General features: G+C 42.5%; 1 protein-coding gene across 3 annotated transcripts; it reads right to left on the reverse strand.

The window, feature by feature from the left end:
* Nucleotides 1–167: 167 nt before the first annotated feature.
* mtss1la (MTSS I-BAR domain containing 2a) lies at nt 168–27,818 on the reverse strand. 3 transcript variants are annotated; one of them, XM_087842888.1, is made up of 15 exons: nt 27,216–27,818; nt 23,006–23,067; nt 22,828–22,901; nt 10,916–11,000; nt 10,634–10,725; nt 10,470–10,544; nt 8,413–8,570; nt 8,172–8,279; nt 6,823–6,920; nt 3,663–3,795; nt 2,966–3,040; nt 2,608–2,763; nt 2,105–2,281; nt 1,804–1,969; nt 168–1,541 (listed from the first exon to the last, which is right to left on the reverse strand). In XM_087842888.1, exons 1-15 carry the CDS (start codon nt 27,282–27,284, stop codon nt 739–741), a joined length of 2,331 nt encoding a protein of 776 aa, XP_087699014.1. In that variant the 5' UTR covers nt 27,285–27,818; the 3' UTR covers nt 168–738. The 3 variants fall into 3 exon arrangements, with proteins under 3 accessions (XP_087699014.1, XP_087699015.1, XP_087699016.1); XM_087842889.1 differs by lacking the exon at nt 2,608–2,763; XM_087842890.1 differs by lacking the exons at nt 2,608–2,763; nt 2,966–3,040.
* Nucleotides 27,819–27,985: the final 167 nt, after the last annotated feature.

The raw sequence follows: 27,985 nt of genomic DNA on the forward strand, positions 1-27,985 counted from the left end.
AAAAATGGAGAAAGCAATGAAGCAACAAACTTCAAAAGGCTCGGGGAAATAGCTGACACCACTTACACACGAGCTGCATGTACACAGCAGCTAATTTAAGTTCTTTGATTAATTGCAGTCCTTTACAATATTAAAATATTTTTTCCTGGCACAAAACAATCAAGTCATTTAACAGTAAAAAGCCAGTTTAATTGCAGAATATATTGACAGTACAATACAGCAATAAAAAAAACTGCCATAATGCTTCTATTTTTACATGACTTACACAGCTGCTGCTCAGCTCGTCAAACAGAACAGCAACAGGGCACGGTACAGTAACAATGACAATGACACGACATACAGACAGGCTCACAGAGCGCTGCACCCGTCATCCTCCACGGGCTAGGGATGTGTTAATTAAGAAATGTACAATATAATAATAAACATAAACCAAGAACCGAGACACAGAGCATTCGATGACTGTGTTTGAAAGGGACTGGGCTGAAACTGGTTGTCACACAGGGAGAAGAAAGCACAGCCACCGAAACAAAACAAAAATAAAAACTAAAAAATATGGATTACTTTGCATGTATGCGCTTCATACATAACGTTAAATGACTTGACATTGTCCATGATCTCTCGTTACTCTGTCTGGCCTTCATTTACCACATTATATCCTCTTTATTACTTGTGCCTTATTTCACGTATTACATGAGCGCCGGTGTATTTCAATACAGAGCTTCAATGCGTCCTCCCTCGCTACCGAAGGATCCTAGGACCAGACCTGTCGTCTGTTACTGTCTTGCGGAGCTTCACCCCTCGGCGTATAGATACCAGCATATCTATGTCCTCCTGGCTGACAGAGGACGCCCCCTGAGGCGCAAACTGAGCGGGATCCCCTGACAGTGAGCTAGGGAAGGGGAACTGACCCTCACCGAGGGCGTGGGCGCTGGCTGCCAGCTCTCCTATCTTCTCCACCAGGCTGTGGCGGTTGGCAGCGAGCATAGGGTCCTCCTCAAGACATTGAGCAGCCATGCCGAGGGCCTGCTGTTCGTAAACGGTCCTGTCCGCCCCTCCTCCACAGCCCCAAGATGTGTCAGGGAGGCTCATCCGCTTTGGAGGAGCCCTCATATTGTCACTAGCTGATAGGTCATCGCCATACAGAAACTCCTCACTGCCTGCAGAGTGATGAGACGGGCTAGTGTAACCCGGGGAGTTTGGCACCGTTGGGGTTTTAACTGGCACGATGGGAGGCCGGATGGGAATGGGGCCAGATGTAGACGGCGTGCGTCTCACGCCAGTCTTGGAGGACGGCGTCCGGCGTATAGTGGCTGTCCCTGAAGCAATAGCTCCAGCGCCGCTTCCCCCAGCGCCATTTGGAGTTCCCTGAGCAGCCTTACCTGCAGGCAGACCCGCTGTACTCGCAGGCCTCTTAGTTTGGATCATGCGGCGGTAGCTCTGTGCAATGTTACTATGACGAGGGATGGTGGAGGATTTGTCAAAGTCCACCTGCCCTTCGCTGTCAGCATCTCCATTAAGAGAGTAGCACTCATAATCAGAACCTAGAAATCACAGCAAGTCATGAGAATCCATTTTTCCCCCCACACTGAATATTCAATAGTTCATAGAGCAGTTGTCTTGAAGGGTTAATTAGCAGGTGCTTCATTACAGAGCAATTCACAGTAATCAAACTGGAGTTTAAGGCAACACGTACGGCACTATTCAAATCACACACGTGCAATGATTGAAACACAACAGTTAAATTCATGAATAGTGTGTGTTTAATCAGGCAGGAGTGCGTGGCTCTTCAGGGATGACTGTTACCTTGACTGGGTATGGTGTCCTCGGAGCAGGAGGGGGTGTTGGTCTGGGTGCTATAGCCACTGGAGTACTGCAGAGAGTCTCTGCTGCTCTTTTGCTGCTCCATGCTCAAGCCCCTGGTTAGAACCATGGCTAGAGTACTGGCTGCTGGAGAGAGCGGCTCGCCATGCTTAACACACATATACAGAGATACAGACAGGCAGGAAATACATAAAGATCAGGACACATTTACATTTTCATCACACTGCAATCCCTACAGCATACAAATTGATATACTGGCATCTATTTTTTCACTCCTTTTTACCTTGGCTGCGATGGTTCCTGGGCCACTTCTCACCCTATGTGGCTCATCAGCTTGCATTCCAGAATACCCCTGTGGACTGGGCGGAGCCTCCAGTTCTCTCATCTTATCCACAGACTCCCTCCTACGCTGTGGGGTGCTGGCCAACGGCGGTTCGCAGGAACTCGATTTGGCCCAGTCCTGCAACAGCAGACTGAATAATGAGACCGTCTTCCAACTGTGCATCTCCAGTGTTTCGCTGGAAGTTGTGCAGTTAAACACGGGAGCTGTTGATTTGGCTTATAAACTGGTTAGATGCATGGTAGATATGAATAGAGCACGGCAGGGCGTGCAGTTTAGCACAACTTTTTGGTGGAAACATTGGAAAACAGCAAACTGCAAAACAATGATTGTGAGGTTATTCTACGGAATGCGAAATCTGCGAAGGCAACAAAACACAAGAAGCAAAGAAGCAACAAAGTCTCAAAAGAGAGAACCCAAAGCAAAATTTGCAAATGAAAACAAACCTTCCAGCTAGGAACCTTTGATGTGGGTGAGGGAGTGTTGGATCCAGGGGAGTGGTTAAATGTGGGGGACGCAGGAAGTATGACAGATAGAGGCCTGATGGTGCCAGTGTGTGAGAAAGCAGGGCGGAAGGTGCCGAAGGATGAGCATGAGCCAAACTGCGGAATGGACAGACAGGTCTGAGTAAGAGTGCTCAACATCGGCGTTATACCACGTTATACCTCACAGCGGCTGTCATTAAAGGCTCACGGGCCTCTTTAAGCTATAGATAAAAATGATTGAAATGCACAGCACATCGGCGCGTGTGTGTGCGCGTCCAGCAAAGCAAGTACGCTGGTAAGAGATGCATGCAGTACTAACCGCTGTAGGAGAGTTGCACTCGCTGACAGACTGGCAGGTTTCTGAAGCCTCAGAGGAGGCTGAGCTTGTTGATTTCTGGGAAAGGAAAGATGGAGTAAAGAACAGTGGAGATGGAGAGGAAAAAGTTAGATGTGAGAGATGCATAGGAAGATGGTGAGAGCTGGAGAAGAGTGTTGATGAAGGAGGGATTTTTTTCTCTCTGAGGGGATCTATATCCTATAGCCTAGATTGAAAATAAAGTAGCCTGTAAGATCATTTATTTAGAAAAAGAACATTGCATCAGTTGGTGTGTTGCTGAGTGTGTTCTCTACACTGTGATCTGTGCAGACTGTGAGAGTCTGAACAACTTTATCAGTCCAGTGAGATAAAAATTCAACATTTGCAACTGATAGAGATCTATTGCAAAAAAATGAGCTCAAACTCTTATGGTGGCTTCATGTGTGAAATACAAAACCATGGAAAAACTCTATGGTTTTCAATTCAGACACAGCAGACGGAGTGTGATTGTGGTTAAAAAGAGAGAATTATTGTAGATCTGCATTGACAAGAAAGTGGTGTCGTTGCCGTGTCCTCCTGTCCTGATGTTTTGCTGCCAGAGGAATCTCTGGAGATAACAAGTCTGCTTTATTCCTGATTGTTTTGCTGCAACAAAAAAAACCAAAACATTTTCCCTAAATATCATAGCTGAGACTGCTACCTGGCTTGTGATATCAGAGGGCATGGGTGATGGAGGCTTTGAATGGGTGTTGGCGTCTTGGGAGACAAAGCCCGAGTCATGGGAGGAGACGCTGCTCAGCCGATGGGCTCCTGAGGAGGGCATCTGGAGGAGACTGTTGACAGGAAATGGCATCGGTGTAAAATTCAGCATTTAGCATGCATTCTAATCAGGATTAGGATTAATATTATCACATTTATGGTTTTGTAAATCACACAGAAAATAGTAAAAAGAATAAAAGGCTTGTGAAAAATTAATCACAAAAGCTGTGATCGTGAAGGCTGTGTTGTGTGAGAAATCTAAATGATTCCATTCTTCTAATTCTGGTCCATCAAAAAGCATTAAAAAGTTATCATTTCCTTTGATTCTTCTTCCTTTCTGAGCATTAACAGCTGTCTTTGTGCTGCTCTGTCATTTTCACTCTCTCTTTGTCACCCACACATTTTGAAATGAGCAACTCGCACTTCTCACCTCCCCTCCCGTACTCCCCTCCCACACCTCCTCCTTCCCCTCTCACTCTGGAATCCATCCGACATTAACATTTCTCGTTAATCTTCATTCTCTTGGACGAAGCTTAAGGAGGATTGCCAAAATAAATATGGCAAATTAAACACAATAAATCATTTAAAAGTAAAGCCTAGTCTTAAGCGGTCATTTTTCTCTCCTTTGAGTTTTTAATAAGTAAGCTTGTTTTTATTGTTTCCTATTAAAACCTTTGTCTCTTGATCATAATCTTTCATTTGAATGTGCGGCAATGTGTGGTGCTTAAGTTATTACCCTATAAAAGTAGCATCTCATTACGTCCCCAGTCCCCTTAATGATGACTTTCGACACCTCAGTATATATCAGTAAGGGCCTGTTTTTTTCTCAAGGGTAGCTGCAGAGGCAGAGACCATCCTCACTAACTTCTGATGCACGCTAGGGCTGGGTATCGTCACTGATTTCTAGAATCAATTCGATTCCAATTCAATTCGATTTGATTTGAATCTGGGAAATTTTTACAGTCAGAAATATTATAATTCAGATCAGTACATTTATATATTTTTGTATCTATAAAAAGGAAGCTGACACACGCAAGATTTTATGAAAGGTGTGAGCATCACAGCAGATGCCTTTTTGTCAAAGTAGCTGAAGATAAAACACAGAAAAACATGAAGATGATTTTCCTGGTCTGGATTTTATAAAAATGTTCTGCAGTACATCAAAAATGAAAGAAAACCATTAATCTACATATAAACGTTACCTCTGATGTTACAGTGGTTTTATTAGAGACACGCTGAGCGTTTTGCATTTTGCATAATTTTAAAAAGTTTAAATTTGTTCAGTAGTGAAATTTCAGAAATTAGGTTTTCTTTTCGGGAGTATATAAAAGGAAACAAAAAGCGGCCGACAGCGCTGTAGACAACGGTAGACTTGTGCGTAACAAGCAAGCGAATAATGCAGAAAACAGATTTTTAGACGGGAAACTGTTCTTGAAGTACAGAGAGAGAGAGAGCTGTGCATGAAGTGTGATTTTATTGTGGTGGAAGCAAAACAGTAAAAGTCAGAGGGAATTCATGACGATGTTTATGTGAAGCCTAGTTTGGATCTTCTTTTGCTGCTGGTTTGGTCAATATTGTTTGGAGAGAGATCAAACTAACAGCTTTAGAATCAACGCAAAAAGGGCGTGAACACAAAGCGCGGACCTGCCGACAGATCAGAATCAGTGAGCTGTCGGCTTTCAGCCCCGACCGTGTCCGTGCCGTCGGGTGAGAAAGGCGACATCTCACTGATTCTGATGCGTCAGCGCTTTGTGTTTACGTCTTCGTGCAGAATCCGTGGACCTGCTCTCATTTACTGTCTTAGCTGTTTGGTGGTTGTTGAAATTTTGTGAGGTTTCACCTGAGATTCTGGCATTTCGGGCAAAATAAATTTATATTAAAAAGTCGATTCAGGATTTTAATGAATCGATTTCACGTTATCCAAGCCAGAATCGATTTTAATTGATAAATCGATTATAAAAACCCATCCCTAATGCACACCCAGTCATTCCTCTCTATACTCAGGCCTGAAATATGACAGAAACCACTCAGTGCAGAAAAGAGCTTCAAGGGTTAGTGCTAAAATAATAAAATCACGGGGGAAAAGAGTTAATGTATAGAAGTCAGACTGAACTGAAAGACTGTTTCAGAAAAAGCCTACATGCTTAACTTGCATCTGTTTTAAAATTAGCCAGTCACACACTGAGTCAGTGGATAAACTGGGAATACCTATAGCATACTAAGAATAGGATACGGCGTTAATTGGAACAAGTGTCAGGGAGGTTCTGCTCGGAGCTGTAACATTAAATAAAAGTGAGAAGGTATGATATTCCTTCCTCTCAACATTAAAATGTGTTTGACCTAGAATGGCACATTTGTAGAGAAACTTTTGCGCTATCACCTTAAGTCAGATGAATATGTGGATTTTGGCTCTTGTGTAGGCTCACGGATGTCAGCTGGTGATATTTGACAGCTTTAGACCTAATCTCGCTGTAAGAAGCTTGAGAACTACAAATATATGCCAGGAGCAAGAGCTGAGGAGCTTGCGAGCGCTGCATGTCGACTGTCACTGCTAATCAGGCTGTGTAGTGAAGAAGACATGTCACACGTATATTCATGGATTTATTGTAGTCTTTATTAATGTGCTATTAAGCCGGCTGAAATGATTTTTTTAAAGTTTATAAAATATATTACAACCTAATGTACAACCAAAACCTTATATATATACACTTCCAAATAATCCTGGATGTTTGACCTTCACAGTACGGTATTATGCAGGTTTCATACACAGGCTCTTTGAGTTTGACACTTGAAGAAAAATGTTTTCCTGAGCTCATCTAAAACAAGAATGTAAAGCATGCACTTGCAAGCATGATTTGAAAATTATGGCTTGGAGATTTATTACATATTCATAGAATCTGGGTTGCTCATTTTAAAAGAGGAGACGTCAACGTCATCCTACAATTTTCTAACCACTTAAATGGAAAAGGGAAAACCACAAACAGCATGATTTGTAACTCAAAACAGAGGACATCTTTTATCTAATTCTGGATGTGTGGATGTGGCTCTTTCATTCAAAAGACTGCAACGTGCAACAAGTGGTGTGTGTTTGAATAATATACCTGCACATACTGCTCTTCCTGGAACCTGTGCTACTGGGGGAAGAAGGAGGGGTCTGGTAGGACCAGCTATAATCAGAACCTTTTAGGTCCCGGATCACCTGCAGGAACACAAACAAATGGGGATTTAGACATAGACAAGTCTCTTTTCAAATATAGGAAAAAAGACGAGAACCAACAAGATAAATCCACAAGCTGCCGAGAAGTAAAGGTTAATTAAAATTGAGTTAATTGCAGCTCAAGCACCCTTTCCAGGTGTGAACTGATAACTATTTGTTACTCTAGTGGGTATTTATAGCAGGTGGATGGAGCTATGAACCAACAAGTTGCTTATGATCAGTGTTGGGGAGTAACGGAATACATGTGCCGCCGTTACGTATTTAAAATACAAAATATGAGTAACTGTATTCCGTTACAGTTACCGTTTAAAAAGGTGGTATTTAGAATACAGTTACTTTGTTGAAATAAATGGATTACACGGCGGTACTTCCCTGTTTCATATTGTGGCGGGTCAGGACTGTTTGGGTTTTGTTTGACAGCTACGCTCTGTTGTTCCAGGCGGCAGCGTTACGGTTGCCATGGTTACAGGGTGACGCTCTCTCTCTGCGTGTTTCCTGGGTGAGAGAGCGCCTGTTGTTGTTGTTGTGCTAAGCTAACAGGCAGAATGCTACAGGTATAGCTCTAAAGAATGTAGCATCATAGGCAGTGTAGTCCGTGCTGCAGGGAGAATGGACTGCCATACACGTTATGTGTCTGTGAGCGAGGGAGGGAGAAAAAGGAAAAGTACGAGCTGTCATCGAGCAAAAACGGGAGCTGGAAGCATGTAAATATAATAATAACCACTGCAGCCAAGAAGAGAGCCTGACGAGCCCAGTTGTAAGTAAGCTATTAAGACTCGACTGTACACCGTGTTCGTGTTTTCCTCCAAAAACAATAAGTTCCGTTGGAGCAGCCTTTCAACGCCTCTCTCTGTCTCTGCTAGCAAAGTTGACCCAGACAACAAAGTAAAGCTAGTTTTCGGCTACGAGCCCGACACAGAACCCACCGTATTAGCCAGAGGTCCCTTTACTACGGTTCGGAGCCGCGGACCTTCAGTAACAGTAATAAATCACAGCAATAGTACATTCATGTAGTTGTAAACAGCATGATAATATGTTAAGTAATCCAAAGTATTCAGAATACGTTACTCTCATCGAGTAACGTAACGGAATACGTTACAGAATACATTTTGGGGCATGTATTCTGTATTCTGTAATGGAATACATTTTAAAAGTAACCTTCCCAACACTGACTGTGAGGAAATAAGCATGTCAGCGGCACTGGAAGAATTTGTAGTATTACACTCCTGTTACCTGCTCACTAGCTGGTGGCAGCTTGTGCGGGTCTTCAGTCAGCAAAGTGAGGTCATCAACAATGGCTTGTAAATGTGTTATTTCTCCCAGCATGGCGATCTCTATATTCTGCAGGGGAAACAGTATTGATCAAATTAAACAGCTACCACATCAACAAGACGCGGCGAAGATATTTCACAGTGTACGTCGGTGTTCTTTACACGCGCGAGCTTCCATGCTAAAAAGGCTTAATGTCCCTTACCACTACAGGCTGAAGCAAGTTGATGAATGAACAGTAGCGTCCCCTCTCCTCCAGGAGAGCTCTGCGCACTGCCTGCTTCTCCGTCTCCTCCATCAGCAGGTACAAATCGCTAACATCCTGCATGGCGCTGTCCAGCTGGGGGCGCAGATTACCGCGGCCTGCGCAAGGCGAAGGCGAAGGGTGCAAAGACACAAAAAAGCAGGAAGGACAGAGCCGGGGAGGACAGAGGTGAGGGGAGTTGAGTAAATAAAGGAGAGGAGAAGGAATGAAAACAGATTAAGATTTGGACGGGAGGTTACAAAAGTGACGGGAAGTGTCCGCAGTGCAGGAGGGGGAGGAAGAGAGGAAAAGATGAGAGATGATTAAAACAAATAACGATAAGCTGCTGTGTACTAAAGGTCAACACACTTAAAAACATTACGCCAGAATGGATAATGACCACAGGAATGAGAGGACACTGAAACATGTCATCAATCAGTGCAGCTGGAGATGATTTGCAGACCCTGAAATGGATGAGATTGGAAAAACACTACTGTATGGAAGGTCATTCAATACTGCATGCCACAGGGATACTTTATGATAGATACAGGAAGTCTAAGCAACGAAAGAAGGATGAGATGAAGATGAAAACGAGTATTAGGATGACGCACGACGTACACGTACACTGCCAGTCATTTTGAACACTCTACAGTGTGCTGAGTTTTAGCACATAGAAAATACCGTTCCACTTACAAAATATAATGAACTAAAAGGGCGTGAGCAGATCTAAATTAGTATCACTCTATGCTGGCAATCGCTTTGATAAAAAACATTAACAAGCAGAGCGCTGTAGATTATTCTTACAGCTGTCCATATCTTTAATACGTTCGGCTTAATGAGCTACGCTTTCAGAGCACCTGTATTTAATAAGGCACTAATTAACCGAGTCCCAAGAGGACGTGATTTATAGATCCTTGCAACAGAAGCTGTATTCACAAAGATGCAGGAAATACTTGCAGCATCAAACCTCACATAAGGAGCGATTTAGGAAAATTCTCAAATCAGGAAGGGATAGCAACTTTTACCGCAATGCCACGTGTGACATATTTTTTAAAAGGTGCAGCTTGACTGAATTCAGTCTCTATCTGACCTGCTAAATATCTGACCTACTTTCAGACCTACTTGCACAACATGTGTCTGCTGTGCTTGTTTGTTTCCCACGTAGGTAATTTTAGTATTTAATCACTGTGGAATCAATGTAACTGTCTGGGCAAGAGGCTGCAGATGGAGCGTAGAGACAGGCTGAAGTCATCACTGTTGCACTGTTTAGCGTTTTTGTCAAGTATTACAGAGTTATGCGTTACCTTACACGCCATATCTGGAAAATATCTGGATTTGTTTTTGTTTTTGCGCTATTTTATTCCCTGCTTAAGAAATATTCGTGTCACCTCTCCGTGTTTCACCTCAGTAGCAGACGCTGGTGTTAAATTGATTTGTAAATAATAATAAATGGGAACTATTCCATCTTTTAACCACTAATGTTAAGACAGTTGGTGTTTTCTTTGACTGGCAGGTTTACGTAAAGATGGGTTTAAGCCTTGAAACTAATATGTGAAGTTCTTATTTGTAGCAGCAAACATACCTAGAAGCTCTACAGCCGGGGATAAACGGCAGACGAAAAAAATGGAGGAGGGTTTCGGTTAGAGGGAGGGAGGAGAGGAAAGAAAGAAGAACAGGCAGCGTTAGCTGTTTTAAATCAGGGCACAATGCATGTTTATGACTAGCCCGTACCACTGCTACGTTAAAATACTGTATGAAAATAGGAGTTTAATTACAGCCAGCAGCGGGGGATAACGCAAGCACAGCCAGGAAAGAAGTTAATTTCTTTGATTTATAGGGTAAACTATCCAAAGTTGGAAAGGAGCCTCTGAAATTGTGCCAAGCATTTTGACTTGGGAGACTTATCCTTTCACAATCCACCCTCTAGATGGTGCTATTTTACTGCTAGTGCCAGTCGCAGACTTCATTAATTAAAATCCTTATAATACTAATTAATATATCATGAGAGAGTTACTAACCTTTTCTTGCTTTTTTCTGGAGTTTTATGGTATCAAGTGACTTTCTTTTGATTTCCTGACGAGATCTCTTGTATTCTTTGGCAAGCATGTGAAGACAGAAGTATAAATTTCCATACAATACACATTGTGCAATTAATGCCTTTTATATTGCTGTAGTTATTCACCTTTGGCATGGTCTTTGTCCAGCTGGTTAGCCGTCTTCTTCCATTCCTCTATCCTGTCCTGCAGCGGCGTAACCAGGCCTTCCATAAGAGCACTGCAGCAACAAGAAGAGACAATATTCAAGAGAATGAAGGGTATAACAAATAGGTTTTTATTTCCACAGCATAGTAAAGAGTAACAAAATAAGAGAAAGGTCACCATGGATGGAGAACGTAATAATCGCCTCAGGACAGGCGAAGAGAGAAAATTGCAACGGAGCAAATAAAAACAAAAGTGACACTTACTTGGTGAAGTGGCGTAATTTTGCCTCAATGCTACGGTGCCGCATACACATCCTTGTCAGAGCTGAGCCAATGTCCCTGGTAGCACCTTGTAAACACAATATGACAAATAGAAATGTCATCTACGATATCGGAGCTCGGCAATAGAAATTTAGACCTAGAAGACTCAGAAAAAATGATTTTCTATAAGAGGGCTACACAGATATGGAGTTTTCTCTCCTGTCAAATGGACTCATCAGCTTTTATTCCTCCCTCTTTCAGCTGGAGAGGCATTTTTAGTTGCAGCCACTAGATGGACGTATGTTGACCGTAAAGGCAGGGCGTGCAAATGTCACGTTTGTTTGGGGAAAGCAAACGTTCCACAGTGACTGTAAAATAAAACCCTGCGCTATCTTCTTCCCTCCTGACAAAAACACGTATTTTTCCTGTTGACACTTTAACGTCGCCGCGTGATAATCTCCCCACACTGTGTGAATTTGCTACTGTACTTTTCCTCTCTGCTGAAGTGTAATTAAATGAGGTTTTAAGCCCCCAAAGCTCAGCCTGGTCCACTGTGTCACTGATGGTTCATAGGCCAGTGTAATATATGGCAGCACTGATCCTGTTGTAATCTGGGCCACATAAGGCTAATCTCAGGGTCTCTCGCCACAAACACACACACGCACGGACACGGACGCACACAAGGAAAGAGAGAAGACACCTCTCATAGCAGACAGACCTCAGAGCCGAGGCATGTATGTGTGTTTGTGAACGATTGCTGGAGCGTACGCGCCGAGGTTTGTTTGTGCGAACGTATGGACAGGTGGTGTATTTTACCAACCCCCGCACCCTTTCCGAAGTTCTCACCCCTTTCATCCTGGAGGAAAAAGGAGGGAACCATGTAAGGGGATATCCCTCTATTCTTCCCTGTCTGCTCTGCCTTTCCTGTTCTCTCTGTTTCCTAAACACCATTCATGCAGGGCAGGCAGCGTTAGGGAGAAACCAGCTCTAACCTTCACTACAAAGCCTGAAGGAAAGAGAAAATGAAACGCACGGCTAATATAACCGGCCTAAAATGAGACTCCGTGTAAGAAATGCTCCAGATTGTCGTCCAGTGAGATCTGTGCTCTTTTCCAGATATCACATAAAGAAACTAGGTTACTGTCTCCTGCAGATAACATGTCAAACTGTCAGACAAAGACCAGCTCACTCCAACGTTTGGCTGTCGACTTCACTGACTGCTGCACTGGTTCAAAGAAACTCAGCAACAGGTCTGGGCCCTGTATGCATTGCTGCTCTGAGTGAAAGGAGAGGTGAAAGGTCATCCAGCTGTAACACACAGAGGTATTCAACATCAGCAGGAAGTGATTTAGAAAAGACATGTGGAATCTATAGGCTTTGCATTTGATATAAGCAGAAAGTGGGGCGTCCAAGCTATGTAGAGGATTCAGTCAGGTAAGACACTCTGTTTACACCAGTTCATGATAACCAATGAGAAACTCAGACATGCACGTGGTGCACACTTCTGCTAAAGCCATTACAGAAAGCACCCACAGCGGCTTCTGAGTTCCCAGATGGAAGAAGACTGAGCGATAGATGGATGAGGCACAAGAGAGTAATGTGGGTCCTGGTATCTCTAAAACAGACCGTCCCAATGTCACTATCAGCTGGAGTGAACTTTCAGCCCCCCACTCCTGTCCCATTCACACCTGCCAATTTCCCTCCCGCTCCCCACCTCTTCCCTCCTGTCTCCTCCCCTCCTTCTTCCCTTCCCAAAAGGGGATCAGCTGACAGCTACATCCTGGGGAGGTTCAGGGCTTCCTGACCACGTCCAAGAGCCGTGCTGGCCTCTGGCCTTGACCGGATGGAGAGCGACAGGGTGATTCACTCCCGTAGCCCCCCTACAAAGGCTCACAGGCATGTGACAAATATATACAAACTTAAGCCTGACTCGAAAGACAATTATTATGCAACACTTGAACTTCTGTCCTTCTTTCTATTTTCCTCCACAGCCGAAGACCTCAATGTGTTGTTTCATCCTTTTTCTTCCCCTGTTCAGTTTGAGATTTGTGACATTTAAACTTCACTAAACTACCCCCGCAGTCCAGATTCAGCATTTTCAACATGTGGTCCATAACAGTTCAGTAAAACTGATTCATCCACCCTGAAAATAATATTTCAACAAAAATGTTGACTTTAAATAATTTGATTACATGTTATAATACTTGATTTGCATATTGTTTATATCACACATATTTTCCTTGATGATTATTTGAATGTTTAAAACTTTATTTTTATATATTTCAGTTTGAACTTAAGAACATCTCTTCATGTTTATGCGGGCAAAGAATGATGTTTGGTCATTTCATGATCTAATGTGGCAGCACAGAGTAAAACAAAGCGAGAACTTTCTCTTTCAGTCCGATTCACTCAACCTTTCCTGTTAAGAAATCTAACAGCCACCTCACAAACTACCACTGTTTTCATTTTTAAGTCATATCATGATTCTTTGATATAGATATATAGATATATCGGATGTCAAGAACATTATACAAAACATATTGTCAGTCAACCTCCCAGTGGATCCTCTGATCTTTTTGTTGGATATCTTTCCTGATGGTTTCTCCTATGAGCAGCACTTTCTCCTGCATCTCCTCCTCATGACTGCAAGAAAAATGATAACAATTCACTGGCTCAAACCAGAAACACCCACAGTTGCCCAGTGGCTTCTGAAAACTAGACATGTCTATACGATGGAACGGATAACAGCTCAACTACAACTAAAAGTGCCAACCTTTGAGAAAAAATGGAGACTAATTATAAAATATCTTGAAAGGACACTTGGGCCTTAACATTGTTACATCTGTGCTTAGGTATTGTTATGTATGTATGTATATGTATATGTGTATATATGTTTTTTCTTTTAAATTAAGTTTTTGAATAACCCCCACCATTATATGCAGCAGATTAGGTCTCAGGTCATGTTGTTGATGTGAATTGCCTTGTTATTTTTGGCAATAAAAGTTAAAAAAAAAAAAAAAAAAAAGGATATATAGATATATCCATGGTAAATGGTAAATGGCCTGTATTTATATAGCGCTTTACTAGTCCCTAAGGACCCCAAAGCGCTTTACACATCCAGTCATCCACACATTCACACACTGGTGATGGCAGCTACATTGTAGCCACAGCCACCCTGGGGCGCACTGACAGAGGCGAGGCTGCCGGACATTGGCGCCACCGGGCCCTCTGACCACCACCAGTAGGCAACGGGTGAAGTGTCTTGCCCGAGGACACAACGACCGAGACTGTCCAAGCCGGGGCTCGAACCGGCAACCTTCCGATTACAAGGCGAACTCCCAACTCTTGAGCCACGATCGCTTACTTGATGTTCTGTAAACATGGTAGCTGATGTGTGCAAGAACTGGAAAAGTGATCATTGAGCAGACCCCTGTGGCTTTAGGATCTGGGCCGACCTCATAGCGGACAGCCACACGTGCATGAATGAAGCAAAACACAGACCACTGCGGGGGGAAACTGTTATGCAACAGAACCATATATCTTACAGCTTGGAGCAAACAACTGGGAGTAACTGAACAGTGGACAAACCTGTGGTTCGTTACAGAAGCGCTGCCGTGTGTGCATCTGAAGCTCACGGCGCCCGGTTTAATATACAGGCTGAGCATAAATATAAACAGCCTCGAGATCTGCTACGTATGTTGAAAAAAAACACGGGGCTGTTGGTGGGAAGGTCATGCCCCCATTGGTGGCTTTAAGCTCTGGTATCTGAGGCCAGCACAGAGTCGTCTAAGCGTTTACTGAGTGGTTCCATCCAAAGCTCTGGTTCTGATTAACTCCCCTGATTCCTTGGGGAAGGAGGAGCATTTTAATAGGCCTGCTTTATAGAGAGTTCTCCTGCCAGGAGTCGGGAGCCAGAGGCTAAACTGCCACAGGCCTAACTCCATGATGTCTTCAACATGGGAGCTAAACTTAAATATCTCTCTTATTCACCATGTAAACCCTAGCGCTCAGCTCAGATTTCATTAGTGCTCAGACAAGCGAGCCTGAATGTCCTTCTGCTGGAATTAAGGCTGGATGCGTTGACGCCGGCTTTCAAGCTGAACGCAGCTCACTTCTTCTCCATCTTGATTTCTGCCTTTTGTGTCAATAAAACACGTTTGTGTGGAATTTTTTCTAGACTCTCAAACAGCCACTGCCAAGGCAAGGAAATTCCATCATCCGTGAGACAACTGTTATTCTTTGCATTGGCACCTTGGCCACTGTGCTGGCTGTGCCTCTCAGAGACAGTTAAGCCTCCTGCGTTTACCCTCCCTCACCCCTTTTAAGTGAGGCAGAGTGTGAACTGGCAGGGACACAGAGAAGGCCACTGATGGATGAAAGGCAGTGTGGGGTGAGACGGGAGGAGGTTGAAAGAGGGCACACACGGCGGAGGTGCCGGGCGGGTTTGGCCTGTCAGAAGGCAACGGAAGTGCTATAGTGTGGCAGGTGCAACAGGACAACATCGTCCACAATAAGCCGAGAAATTAAAAAATGTATTATTATCGCATTACTGTCAAAATATTTCTGTAATTTGTGTTCCACTAGAACACTTTATATATATCTTTGAAGAAGAAAGTGAGGAGGACCTGCTTTGATTTTGACAGCTTCACTTGTCTTCTTTAGTTGGTAGTTGAGCAAACATGAAACTGAGATTTCTGAAATCATAACCTGATTAAACATCAAACGTTCACATCGTCAAGAGATTGCTTCAAAGCACAGCTTGAGCTCTTTTGGTGCAGCACAGTAGGAGCTGTCTGTATTATAAATAAAGCAGCATCTATTGCATATGCTGGTGAGGGAGCCGTAAGTTGTGAAGGAGGGAAGAGTGGCAGATAAAACAGCTGTATCTGTATGGATTATGAAACGAGAGTAGCGAACTGTACGTCTGCAGCAAGAAAGCTACAGATCTGTGTAATTTATGTTGCTTAAATATTGGACATGCAGTATCTGTGAGTTTATTCAATAATAAAGATGGTATTTGTCCACTAGAGGTGGGAATCACCATACATCCCACGATACGATATTATCACAATACTTAACGCACGATACGATATTATTGCAATTTTTTAAAATATTTTGCGATATTCAGATTCTGTACATAAAGGTAAACTTTATCAATATTCATTTTCTCTAATATCAAAGTCTCACACTCAGTCTTTCTCTCATTTCAGTTTGATTGTTGACAAACTGAACGGTTTGTATTACAGTCTAGTCCAACTTAACTGAATCAACCATCTGGTACAATTATAGCTATTCTGAACTATGCAGTTTATGAAAACTATGCAGCCCCTTCAGCAACTGAAGAATTTGAAAGTAAATTAAAACAAAATATAATTTTACATTAAATAAAAAAGTTTTAAACTTAATTAAAATAAAACATGTCTTAAATTAAAATAAGTAAACTGTCATGTTTATTGCTGCCAAAAAAAAAGTTAAACACATTTGGACAGTGAAGGAATGTCAGGATTCTTGCTCAGAAAAAGGATCAACATGCTCTGAAGTCAGAGCACAAAAACCTTTTTTGTAACAAAATATCGATTTCTGCTGTCCCTGTATCGATACATTATTAGCAAACAAAATATCACGATACTACACAGTATCGATTTTTTCCCCCACCCCTATTGTCCACTGCATTCACAGTTAGAAGAGGGAAAAAGGGTACAGATCCAAATGTTTTAGGATTAACACAGTGTGTTCTGTCTGTAGCAAAAATCAAAACGTCATTCCGAGCCTTTGTGTCACTTCCTTATACGTGGAATGCTTTTTATTAGTACAATACGACTAAAAGGCAGAGGAAACAGCCCCGGGATCAATTGTTTTAGTCTCTCGCACACAGTCGAGCGCACACTCGTCCCATTGTTGCCTGTCCAGACAGCACGCACAGCAAGTTTCACCTCTCAGACAGACCCCAGTGTTTCCTGATGTGGCGTAAACATGTTCTGGTGTGCATTAGAACAAGACTTTAAAGAGGAGGAGGAGGAAGTGATATTCCTCTGCTGGAGGAGCTTCCTGTTCAGGGGCATAAATGTTTCTAAAAATAATCACCACCCCTTGTCCAGATGCGCTTTTCATTAGAGATGGAAAAAAGGACTCAGGGAGAGAAAACAAGAAAAAGTACAGCAAAGGGAAGCAATCCACAAACGGCTGTCTTTGTCTCGTGCCAGACAGGGATGTTTAAAGCTGAAGAAGACAGATGTGATGTCCCTTTATGCAAGAACAAATAAGCCGTGATAGCCTAAGTTTGACAAATTTACTAAGCAGCGCTCTGTCAACAAATCTGCAGCGATTCAATCAGACGACTCAAGCGCTCCTGTTTGACAGGCTCAGCAATTTTCTTTATCTTAGCTCACCCGAGTCTGTCCGGTCTTGCCCCACCTATGTAAATGCTACTCTGCTCATTTGCAAACAGTCCTGCAAACAATGCAGACAATACTGCTGGTCCTTCTGCTGCTGCTGCCTCCATCTGAGTCTCTGAGCCTGAAGTTACCTTGAGCAGCAGTTTGTTCTATTAGCCACTCTGCTCTGCACTGATCGTCAGAACCTACAAATCAAATATAAAAGCTTGAATAGAATAACAGTTTAGTGGAACAGTAATTAGATATTAGGGGTGGGGGAAAAAATCGATACTGTGTAGCATCGTGATATTTTGTTTGCTAATAATGTATCGATACAGGGACAGCAGAAATCGATACTTTGTTACAAAAAGGTTTTTGTGCTCTGACTTCACAGCATGTTGATCCTTTTTCTGAGCAAGAATCCTGACATTCCTTCACTGTCCAAATGTGTTTAACTTTTTTTTTTGGCAGCAATAAACATGACAGTTTACTTATTTTAATTTAAGACATGTTTTATTTTAATTAAGTTTAAAACTTTTTTATTTAATGTAAAATTATATTTTGTTTTAATTTACTTTCAAATTCTTCAGTTGCTGAAGGGGCTGCATAGTTTTCATAAACTGCATAGTTCAGAATAGCTATAATTGTACCAGATGGTTGATTCAGTTAAGTTGGACTAGACTGTAATACAAACCGTTCAGTTTGTCAACAATAAAACTGAAATGAGAGAAAGACTGAGTGTGAGACTTTGATATTAGAGAAAATGAATATTGATAAAGTTTACCTTTATGTACAGAATCTGAATATCGCAAAATATTTTTAAAAAATTGCAATAATATCGTATCGTGCATTAAGTATTGTGATAATATCGTATCGTGGGATGTATGATGATTCCCACCTCTATTAGATATCCATCTAAATCATTGGGGTTCATTATGTTAGCCTTGTGAACGTCTTGATCTGGTGTAAACGCGTTCACAACACATCACCCAGTAATTTTCGGGCCACTTCAATCTTGACCGATGTGTTTAACGGACCAATAATAGCAAACGTGTGATCTGATCTGTCATTCTACATTTTCATTTCTTTGAAATGTATTCCTTTTAATCTCCTCTCTTGCATTCCTCCAGCAGCCTCTCTCATGCATGTCCCCACTCCTCTCCAGCTCCCTTCCAAAGCGGAGTTCATGTTCAGGATGTAGCCGAACAGAGTGTTCCCCTCGTGTTTGTCTTCTTAGTTTGGTATTCGACCTCAGAATTAAAGCTACGCTGAACCCAAAGATTTGTTTTCTCTCTTGTTTTTATTTCCCCTTTTCATCTGTTTCTCACATTATTGCTGCACCCGCTTCACCCTTTACTCTGTGGATGTAGTTATTACAATAGCTGGAAAACATTCATCTGCAGGATGACCGCATTGAGTTTAAGCCCATAAACTCCGTAGTGACTCATGAAGAACTCTGCTGGAAGTTGTCCGACGAACGAGGTAGGAAGCTGAGGGGGGAATGAGAGGCTCTTGTCGATACTTAGCGTGACCTTGTGGTTGAAGGTCGTGAAATAACCAAAGAGCCTTGCATGCAATTAGCAGAATGGCACAACAGTTTGTAATTTACCAGCTGATGTATTTATCTATGTGAACGACTGAACATGTAGGTCCGATCTAAATCACTTGAAATCTATAAGCTAATTAACTGTGAGCTGCAGAGTCTAACCTCTTGGTTCTGGTACACAGAATGCAGAACAGGCTTGTCTCAGGCTGGAATGCAAATGTTGATGCATGTCAGCTTTGGTCCGATGTGTACACTTATTATTTGACATGTCTGCAAAAATAGCTGCACTGCTGGGCTAGCACGGAATACATTAATCCCCTGATCTCGCTCTGCGCTAGGCCACGGCCACATCTCGTCCATGCCAGGCTGTCCAGATGGCGGGTAGGGATATCCGTCCCATCTGCCAACCCAGAGAAGTACAGCAGCCAAGCAGATTAGTGCTTCGCTGACACACTGATCTACTAGCATACCTCCACAGAGTATAGACTGAGTGAGTAAGAAAGAAAAGACACAGAGCCAAACAGAGAGGACTTGCAGTGACCGACAGAAACATTATTTCCATGGGCGCACGTGTAATGGAGTATGGACGGCGCTAGCTTTGATGATCACATGTAGAAGGAGAAATGTTCATCCGTGCTTAATAAAAACATGCAGTGTATGGTTGTCTGGCCGGTGATCCCACAGTGTAAATTTTTAAAGCTGGGGGTGGCTGATCAGGAAGAGAAGAGAAGGCAGTCTGTGTCTGTGTGTTATAGAGTGGGGCTAAGAGGATTAGCTAAACGCCTCTGCCTAGCCTGGATACCCAGAGCTGTGGAAATCCCACTCCAATCACAACCCCCACCCAGGTCAACTAACCCCCAACTACAGCCAACTCACTTTCTGCAAAACATGGAGACTGTGTCATACTTTCATGGACCATTACCCATGTCTCTTTGACGTCTATCAAACTCAACTACGTTCAAAAACTGGAAAAAAACACATCACACATCCAAGCAACGACTAAATAAGTAGCACAGTCTCCAATTTTCTCAACTCGAGTCTGATCCTTTTAAATGTCCTCACATAACATTTTAATATGAACGACAAAAAAGGTCCAGACGACACACCAAAATCCATTAGACTGGCCGATCCAACAATAAAAGAATCCAAAGAGCTACACGGCCTTAGGTTAAAGCTTGGTGTTGAAACGTATATCCTTAAAAAACCCAAATTCTCCACATATACCATCTAATATAGACTTTGTGGCTTGCAGACCTTTATTGAACTCAGATGCAAGCTATGAGTTCACTGAGACAGACGTGCCTTCAGACATAGATCCGTCAGCACAGCTTAGAGAAACAGTGCTGTTAGACACAGTGCCAGAACGCCTGGAGGCCAACTCCTCCAGCTGCTTCATAGAAAACAGATGCTAATACCATGACAGCTACCATAAACTCTAGCAACGCAAGCAAGAAGTCTGAACATGGACACACACCGAAGTAGTGTGGCCGACACCGATTCAAACAGAGAGCTGAGTAAGGTTAGTTGAGCAAAGTCATAATACAATCGTGATTAAAAAGATACCCTTTGAGAAAAGTGCAGAAGAACAGTTAAGAATTCATAAAATTCATTTCAGTCACTGTCCTCTCTCGCTGGGACTATCAGGAAGCTGTCGGTGAGGAGAAATGCTGCTTTTCTTGGCAGCGAAGTGTTTACAGTCTGAAGAGAGAGTGTGGAAGCAAGAGGGGCGAATGGGTGAGTGTGTCAAAGTTAGATTAAAGGAGGTAAAAGGGGAACGCGATGAAACCTCCAGCTGTGCCAGCAGCTGCAGCTCGTCCCCAAACACAAGCGTAGCTCGGAGTGACGGCGATTGGGGCCAGCAGTTCATAGCCGAGGGCCTGCCCCCTATAGTGCAAATCAGCCCTATAAGGCTGTGCAGACGCCGAGACAAACATCATCACTGCAGGCAGGCAGACACACACACACATGTGAAGGATACAGACAGAAAAAGAAGAGAGAGAAACAGAAATGAAGGCTTACTATATACTAACCATCTAATCTCTGAATTCTTTTTATCTTTATGGTCCTAAATAAGTTTGAGTTAGCAAGAGTACAACCATGTGGAAAACAGAGAACATCTGGATGCCAGTATAGCTTAAATAAATCGACAATGCAGCTGCTAGAGAGGCGAAGTTGCCTAAATAGGTTTAAAGGTTACCCCTGTGCACTGAGAGCTAGCGCCAGTAAATATCGACATTACTCCTACCTAATTAATTACTGGGTTTGGTTTGGAGCACGCAAAGACTAACACAGCTCACACAGGAGAGACAGAAGTGAGATGGCATGCTTGCTAAGCGCACATAAAAGCTGCACAAGATGTTTTAGTTTTTTTTTTAAAGCTATTTGTAAAATCAGTTGTCCCGCAGCAGAGCTTTGAGCTAAATGCTAACGCTACCACAGAACATGCTTGCAATGACAAAAAAGCATTGCTGCTACAGCACGTTTGATAATTATGTCCACTATGTGCAAAATGTGTTACTGGCAATCACTTAGTAAGTAACTGTATTAGCTACAGGCCGGATGGGAATTGCAGGTTTAGCCGTGTAGCGCTGAACCACTTGGTTAAATGCCCACAGATCTGTCACAGATATTTCATTATGGAAAAGAATCAAAAGATTATTGAAAAGTAAAGAAACATTGTTGTTACTCCCTTGATTATATTGACGACAGCATGTAAGGGAAAATAGCAGTGTTTTATAGGTCATGATAATTTGTCAAATGGAAGATTAATCCTGTCAATCAATCAACACTGAGCACCAATGAAAATGATAAAAGCAGAATAATACTAATATAAGACTTTAGATTTTAATTGCTAGTCTCTCGTCACCCATGCAGTCTGTGTCCTGGGAAGGATGGCACTAATCCTAAACTTAATGTGCCTGGGAGAAAAGCAGAAGTGGGCGTATGAGTGACACACTTACAGATTTTATACGGCTATCTGCAAACTCTCGTTGCCCTTCTCTCTCTTCTCATCTCTCTCCGGAATATCAATCATTTTGCTATTTTCCCTTTTTACAGCAATTTTCCTTTGAAGTCTTGCCCTTTATTCCTACCATGGCCTACCCGCCTTTATTGCAGCAGGCTGCCAGCTGCTCGAAGCCAGCAGGCTGACCCCAGTCTACCTCGCATCATCTTACAGAGCTCATGTGCACTCACACCAGGAATCATTTAAAGTAGCCTTTAGTATTGTAATAGCGATAAACTGTTGCTGTAAAGTGCAAGGAAGTAAAACTGGCAATAATAAGTGAACACTGAGGCTGCTCTGTTATTTTTCCCCAGTGGTAAGTGGTCAAAAAGGGGCGGTGCCAGTGCAAATAGTTTGAAAAACATCTTGGGATGTGGCCTGTAAGGTCAGGTGACCAGCTACCAGCTGTCACTCTTTGAATACAGTGCGTCAGTGTGCGCTTATGTGCGTGTGTGTTTCTGCGTCTATGTGATTGAGTGCGTCGAGAGCCTCGCCGGTTTGCAGGGTTTTTCTGACCTACATACTGCTCTCGACGATCAACTCCGAAGAAATCTGTGTTAATCAGCGGCCTCTCCAGCCAGCCAGTCTGCTGCCACTAGCGCAGTGACAAAGCAGATCAGCAGACCTCATTAAGACCAAAGAAACAATAAGCTTAGATTTTCATTTCTCTGAGCCTCCACCACCTGACCTCGCTCACAGCTGGCTCCACTCGGGTCATCTTAGTGAACAGAATGGTGCCGTGAGAGACAATACACTTACTTAAGGGTGTGAAAAGTCTGTTTATTTTGTTTATGTGACCTTTACGACTTAGAAAGGGAAAAACACACTAACTGCTTGTCTACAAACACTCTTAGCTTCTACTTTTTAACAACTCCCTACTAAAGCAACAAACGTATCTGTTCAACAAAGCTGATCGTTATCATGACACTATTTTTCCACCAGTTCATACAGCGGCTCGACTCCACACCACGTGAGGCTAAATTTCCCTTACCTCTAGAATTGGTCGCCATGTCCGCCACCTTCTGAAAGGCATCTAAAAAGGCCACTGCTGCCAGAATCGTGGTCCTGTAAGTACATTGGTTCATTGCACTCTCACCGCACAGAGTCTGTAAACACTGCACAAGAATTTTCCTCACTGAGGTTCACTGTTCACAGGAACTGCTTCTCACCTGAGTTGAGAGTGTAGCTTTGTGGCCTTGGCACTGAAGTCTTCCCACACAGGGTAAGAGCTCTGATAAGAGAAAGGAAAAGTGTTAAACCAAATAAATATCTCATCGAGGACATTCAGGTCCGCGTGCTTCAACAAAAACAGCAGGCACAAAAAGTTCAGTGGTAGATTTAGTCACACAAAATGCATTTTCTCATTAATTTTGGTGGAAAATACCAGGTTGAAATCCAAATAAGGAAAATAAATGTATATACCGTACCCCCCAAAAACATTTGTTTTATTCTGGGAAAAATCAGTCAATCACATAACGCCTGACAGACCCGGTTTTATTTTTACAAACTAGTAATTAATTTACACTGATTAGCAGATCGCTCTCGACTTGTTTTTCTTTTTTTCCCTTATCTTTTTTCTTATTCCATTATCCCCCTTTGGTGTGTGTATATCAGTTCATTTTTATATATATATATATATATATATATATATATATATATAGCTAATAGGGGTGGGGGAAAAAATTGATACTGTGTAGCATCGTGATATTTTGTTTGCTAATAATGTATCGATACAGGGACAGCAGAAATCGATATTTTGTTACAAAAAAGATTTTTGTGCTCTGACTTCAGAGCATGTTGATCCTTTTTCTGAGCAAGAATCCTGACATTCCTTCACTGTCCAAATGTGTTTAACTTTTTTTTGGCAGCAATAAACATGACAGTTTACTTATTTTAATTTAAGACATGTTTTATTTTAATTAAGTTTAAAACTTTTTTATTTAATGTAAAATTATATTTTGTTTTAATTTACTTTCAAATTCTTCAGTTGCTGAAGGGGCTGCATAGTTTTCATAAACTGCATAGTTCAGAATAGCTATAATTGTACCAGATGGTTGCGTTCAGTTAAGTTGGACTAGACTGTAATACAAACCGTTCAGTTTGTCAACAATAAAACTGAAATGAGAGAAAGACTGAGTGTGAGACTTTGATATTAGATAAAATGAATATTGATAAAGTTTACCTTTATGTACAGAATCTGAATATCGCAAAATATTTTTAAAAATTGCAATAATATCGTATCGTGATAATATCGTATCGTGATAATATCGTATCGTGGGATGTATGGTGATTCCCACCTCTATGACAGACCCAGTTTTACAAACTAGTAATAAATTTACACTGATTAGCAGATCACTCTCGACTTGTTCAAAGCTGTTTTTCTTTTTTTCCCTTATCCTTTTTCTTATTCCATTATCCCCTTTGGTTTGTGTATATCAGTTCACTCATTCATATATATATATATATATATATATATATATATATATATATATATATATATATATATATATATGAATATATTGCTAATAATAATTAGTGAAGTAAAAAGAAAAACAGAAAAAAAGAAGAAGAAGAAGAGAGCTACGGAGAGGCTGGCTTCTTACCCTAGGATTAGAAAAAGGGTGTTGTATAAGTCCATGCTCTGACTTGTCTTTAAAAAGGCCAGTGTGATTTCTGTTGTGCACACTTGCAGTGTATTATATTTACAGTGTATAATACTAGGGCAGATTGTGAAATCACAGTGATGTTTAAAATTGGCATAGACATTTTTTTTAATGCTTCGTCTTTATTATTATCGATTCCCTTGTTTCATGATAAAACAAAAACTTGAACTTGCAGCTCTGTGTCTCAGTGTATTTGAATATTTAACTTGTTTCAAACTTGTTTGATACGACGGGTAAACGTTGGCCACCTACAGTGATAAATCTCTTTTGCAAAGAGGTAGATAATTTGTCCCAGGTGACAAAAGAACTACATACTTTTCGATTTGTATATAGATATTTGCATGTCTGGTGTGCAGCCACGTGCCGTGTACAAGGCCTATTATCATTACTATTTATGCACGCAAGCCAGGTAGTAACTTTCTTTTGAAAAACCTGGATTAGATTTAGCCCAGGATCGTCACATGCTGCCGTGAGCTATAAGAGCCGACCATTAGAGTGGGACCTTGAGCCCTGGAGTAAGAAGAGGAAGGGCACAACCTCTATGTGACTCTTTGATGGAGAGGAGCTAAAAGGGGTTACGCATCTTGATTATATATAGCTAGCATGCAATCACAAAAGAGTCTTGTGCTGCATCACTTATAACCTCCATTCTGGCAATGACATGATTTAACTCCCAGGTTACCTTAGATAAAGTCTTTGCCTTGGAAAAAGTGATTTAGGAGCCATTCCCTCTTTTTAAAAAAATTGTTTTTCATGAACCTCCCGGCTTGGCTATTCCCACTTGACTTCAACAGGTGTCTAATTAGCCTGTGGGCTCTGTGGCTCTGAGGGGCTGGAGGGATGTGCTGCCAAGACAGCTGCGGGTAGAGGGCAAAGAATTGGGTAAAGAGGGCTATGTGCAGTGCAGCTGGGAGGGGGGCACACTTTTTTCCTTTAAAGTTCATTTACACCCAACAACATCCAGGGATGAAAAGGATGGATAAAAGAGAGAAGCAAGCAGAGAAAGTCTCGTCCTCCCACAGCTCGTCATTCGGGTTAAAAGCATTATCCTTGGACCTGGTAGGAAGTGTTGCTCAAGGACATTTGGTTACTTTTTCACACAAAGAGGCTTGAAATCACGTTCCCTATCACTCTCATCAGATCAAATCTAATTCCTGATGTAATTCTTGACTCCGGATCTAATCTTGCAGAACATTTTTTTCTCATTTCATCCTGTGCCTACTGTTCTAACACCTCCCACTCTTTGGTTTCTTTTCCTGTTGCCTCATCAGACAGTTACATAACCAACAGGTGCAGCTATTATCCACACATTTTCTCTATGCAGTACAATATAGCACACAGGAGGCTTTGGAAGTGCTACATCTATGTCACGCAGCTACATTCTAACATTATTCAGAATTAGGAAAGCAGTGCCGTTGGATCGCTGTTTCGACTGGCTTGCGTGGCACAACCATCCGGCAGGAATGAGGTCAGATGTCTGTCTCGGGCAGTGGACATTGATACTGTGCTGACTAAGGGATTCAGCCTCATTCATCTGTGCTGCTTATCAATACACAGACTGCCTCTTTCTGTGAGCCCCTGTCGCTCTCTGGCTCCGGCGTGATCGCAACGCAAAAAGGAAATTTATGAAACCAAACCAGCACTGCCAATAGAGCTGATTTCACTGGATCCTGACTAATGAGAGGTCCATAAATAGTCTGTCCTAAGGCGCCATGATCCTGTGCGCTAGTAATCAATAAGAAATCTGCTGGACTGAAAGAAGTGCTCGACGCTTGACTTATTCGCTGTTGTGACCACTTTGCTGCATCATGGGTTTCCCGGACAATGAGAAGACTGGGTGCTGCCTCCAGGCCCAATGAATGCGTTCACACTTTCCATCTGTTGTCACGAACAGCAGACCACCCCGGTTCAACTTCCTTCACTTGACCCCTCCCCCAACATACACGAATACACACACTGACATGTAATCAATACACACACACAATAACGTACGTGTGATTCTGGCTTAAGAAATTGTTTTTAACTAAAAGACAGACAGCACTTGCTTCGTACAAATACAGCACAAGGTCACACAGTTCAACTGTTAAAAGATTAAATGTGCATTTAATACCAAGTTGAAAAAATGTAGATATTTCAGTCCAAATAACAGGAAACACAATGATAGCATTTCAAGTCTATTTCTGTTCAGAAGCTGAGGTTATGGAGCTCTCATTTGCCTCCTAGAGCATCCTCTTACAGCTGACACTTAATTCAGAAATCACTTGAGGCTGGGATAGAGAAGGAACAGTTGTTTAGGGTTAAATGGCAACCATCATATGTTTAGTATAACTTCTTCTTTAGTCCTGATAGTTTTACTGTAACACACAAAAAGAGGAATGAGAGCTGGAATATTTTAACTTTGATTATGATCTAACCCGTGGACCATACACCCACAAATAGTGGTTTTGTGTTAAAAGACAAATGTTGTTCTGCAGATGTTTCCATGCAAGTACTCTGGCACACTTGCTAAAGTGTGAGCACTGTTTGACCTGCAGTACATTATAACGACAACACAAAGGGAAACACGTTTCATCTCCCAGTTTGTCCCACAGCGGTGTTTCAAGTGGGGGAGGACCCGGTGAAAGAGACAAAGGCAGTAAAAAAATGCATCTGATCGGCCACTGTGCAATCACAAAGGTCACATAATTCCCTATCTACTTTAAATTATGTGTGATACCTTCATGTCGTTCACAATGGTCTGGAATAATCCACCCAGCGCTCCACACTCCTTTTCCACCGACTCCATGGTGTCAAAAACAAACAAACAAAAAAAGCTCGCGGAAAGACAAGTATCAGACAAAATATTCCACTGTTGCTGCTTCAAACATCGGACGTGTAGACCTTTGTTTTCTTCATCCGTCCTTCGAGGTGCTGCCCTACAACAACGTTGCCTGCAGCGAGGAGGATGCGAGGACGCACAGCCAGCAGCGGAGCGCACAGACAAAAAGAAATGTGCTGCTCGGTGTCACCGGGTGCTCCTGCTCGCTCTGCCGCCGGTACTCGCCTTTCGGTGGCACGGGAGGGATGGAGCAGGGGCGCTCTCTTCTGCCAGGTTGGACTACAACTATGCAACGTGGAGGGCACATGCACGGTGGCTTCTCATGATCACCGTTTAAACACTAACAGCGGAGAGAGCACTACTCTGGGGAAGAGGGCAAGAGGAGGTGGAGGACGAGCAGGAGGAGGGGGTACGACCGGATCAGTCGCAACAGACGCGGGGACGCGCTCCGTTGTTAATAGCGGAGCAGATGTCTTGGAGCTGAAGGCTCCCGTAATAAGATCCATGGGAATGGAAAGGGGGCTGGTCAAGTGCGTTTTTTTCTGTCTTAATAGGAGGAGGGGACAAGGAGGAACACCCATTCCTCCTTCCACCCCCCACGCAAACAAAAGTGAAGCCCTGCCTTCTCAGCGAACAATTGCCAAACAAGCAAAGTAGGATTTCCTCGG

The sequence above is a fragment of the Neolamprologus brichardi genome, chromosome 7 (assembly GCF_056152115.1).
Source record: "Neolamprologus brichardi isolate AB-2024 chromosome 7, ASM5615211v1, whole genome shotgun sequence".
Lineage (NCBI taxonomy): Eukaryota > Metazoa > Chordata > Actinopteri > Cichliformes > Cichlidae > Neolamprologus > Neolamprologus brichardi.

What these genes read in the sequence shown, in the direction of transcription:
- mtss1la (XM_087842888.1), bottom strand. Translation starts at nt 27,284, where the DNA reads ATGGAGTCGGTGGAAAAGGAGTGTGGAGCGCTGGGTGGATTATTCCAG. An exon ending in ACTTGCTTCAGCCTGTAGTG is followed by an intron (nt 8,280 to 8,412) that starts GTAAGGGACATT and finishes TTTCCCCTGCAG; the next exon opens with AATATAGAGATCGCCATGCT. An exon ending in CAAAGGTTCCTAGCTGGAAG is followed by an intron (nt 2,282 to 2,607) that starts GTTTGTTTTCAT and finishes CTGCTGTTGCAG; the next exon opens with GACTGGGCCAAATCGAGTTC.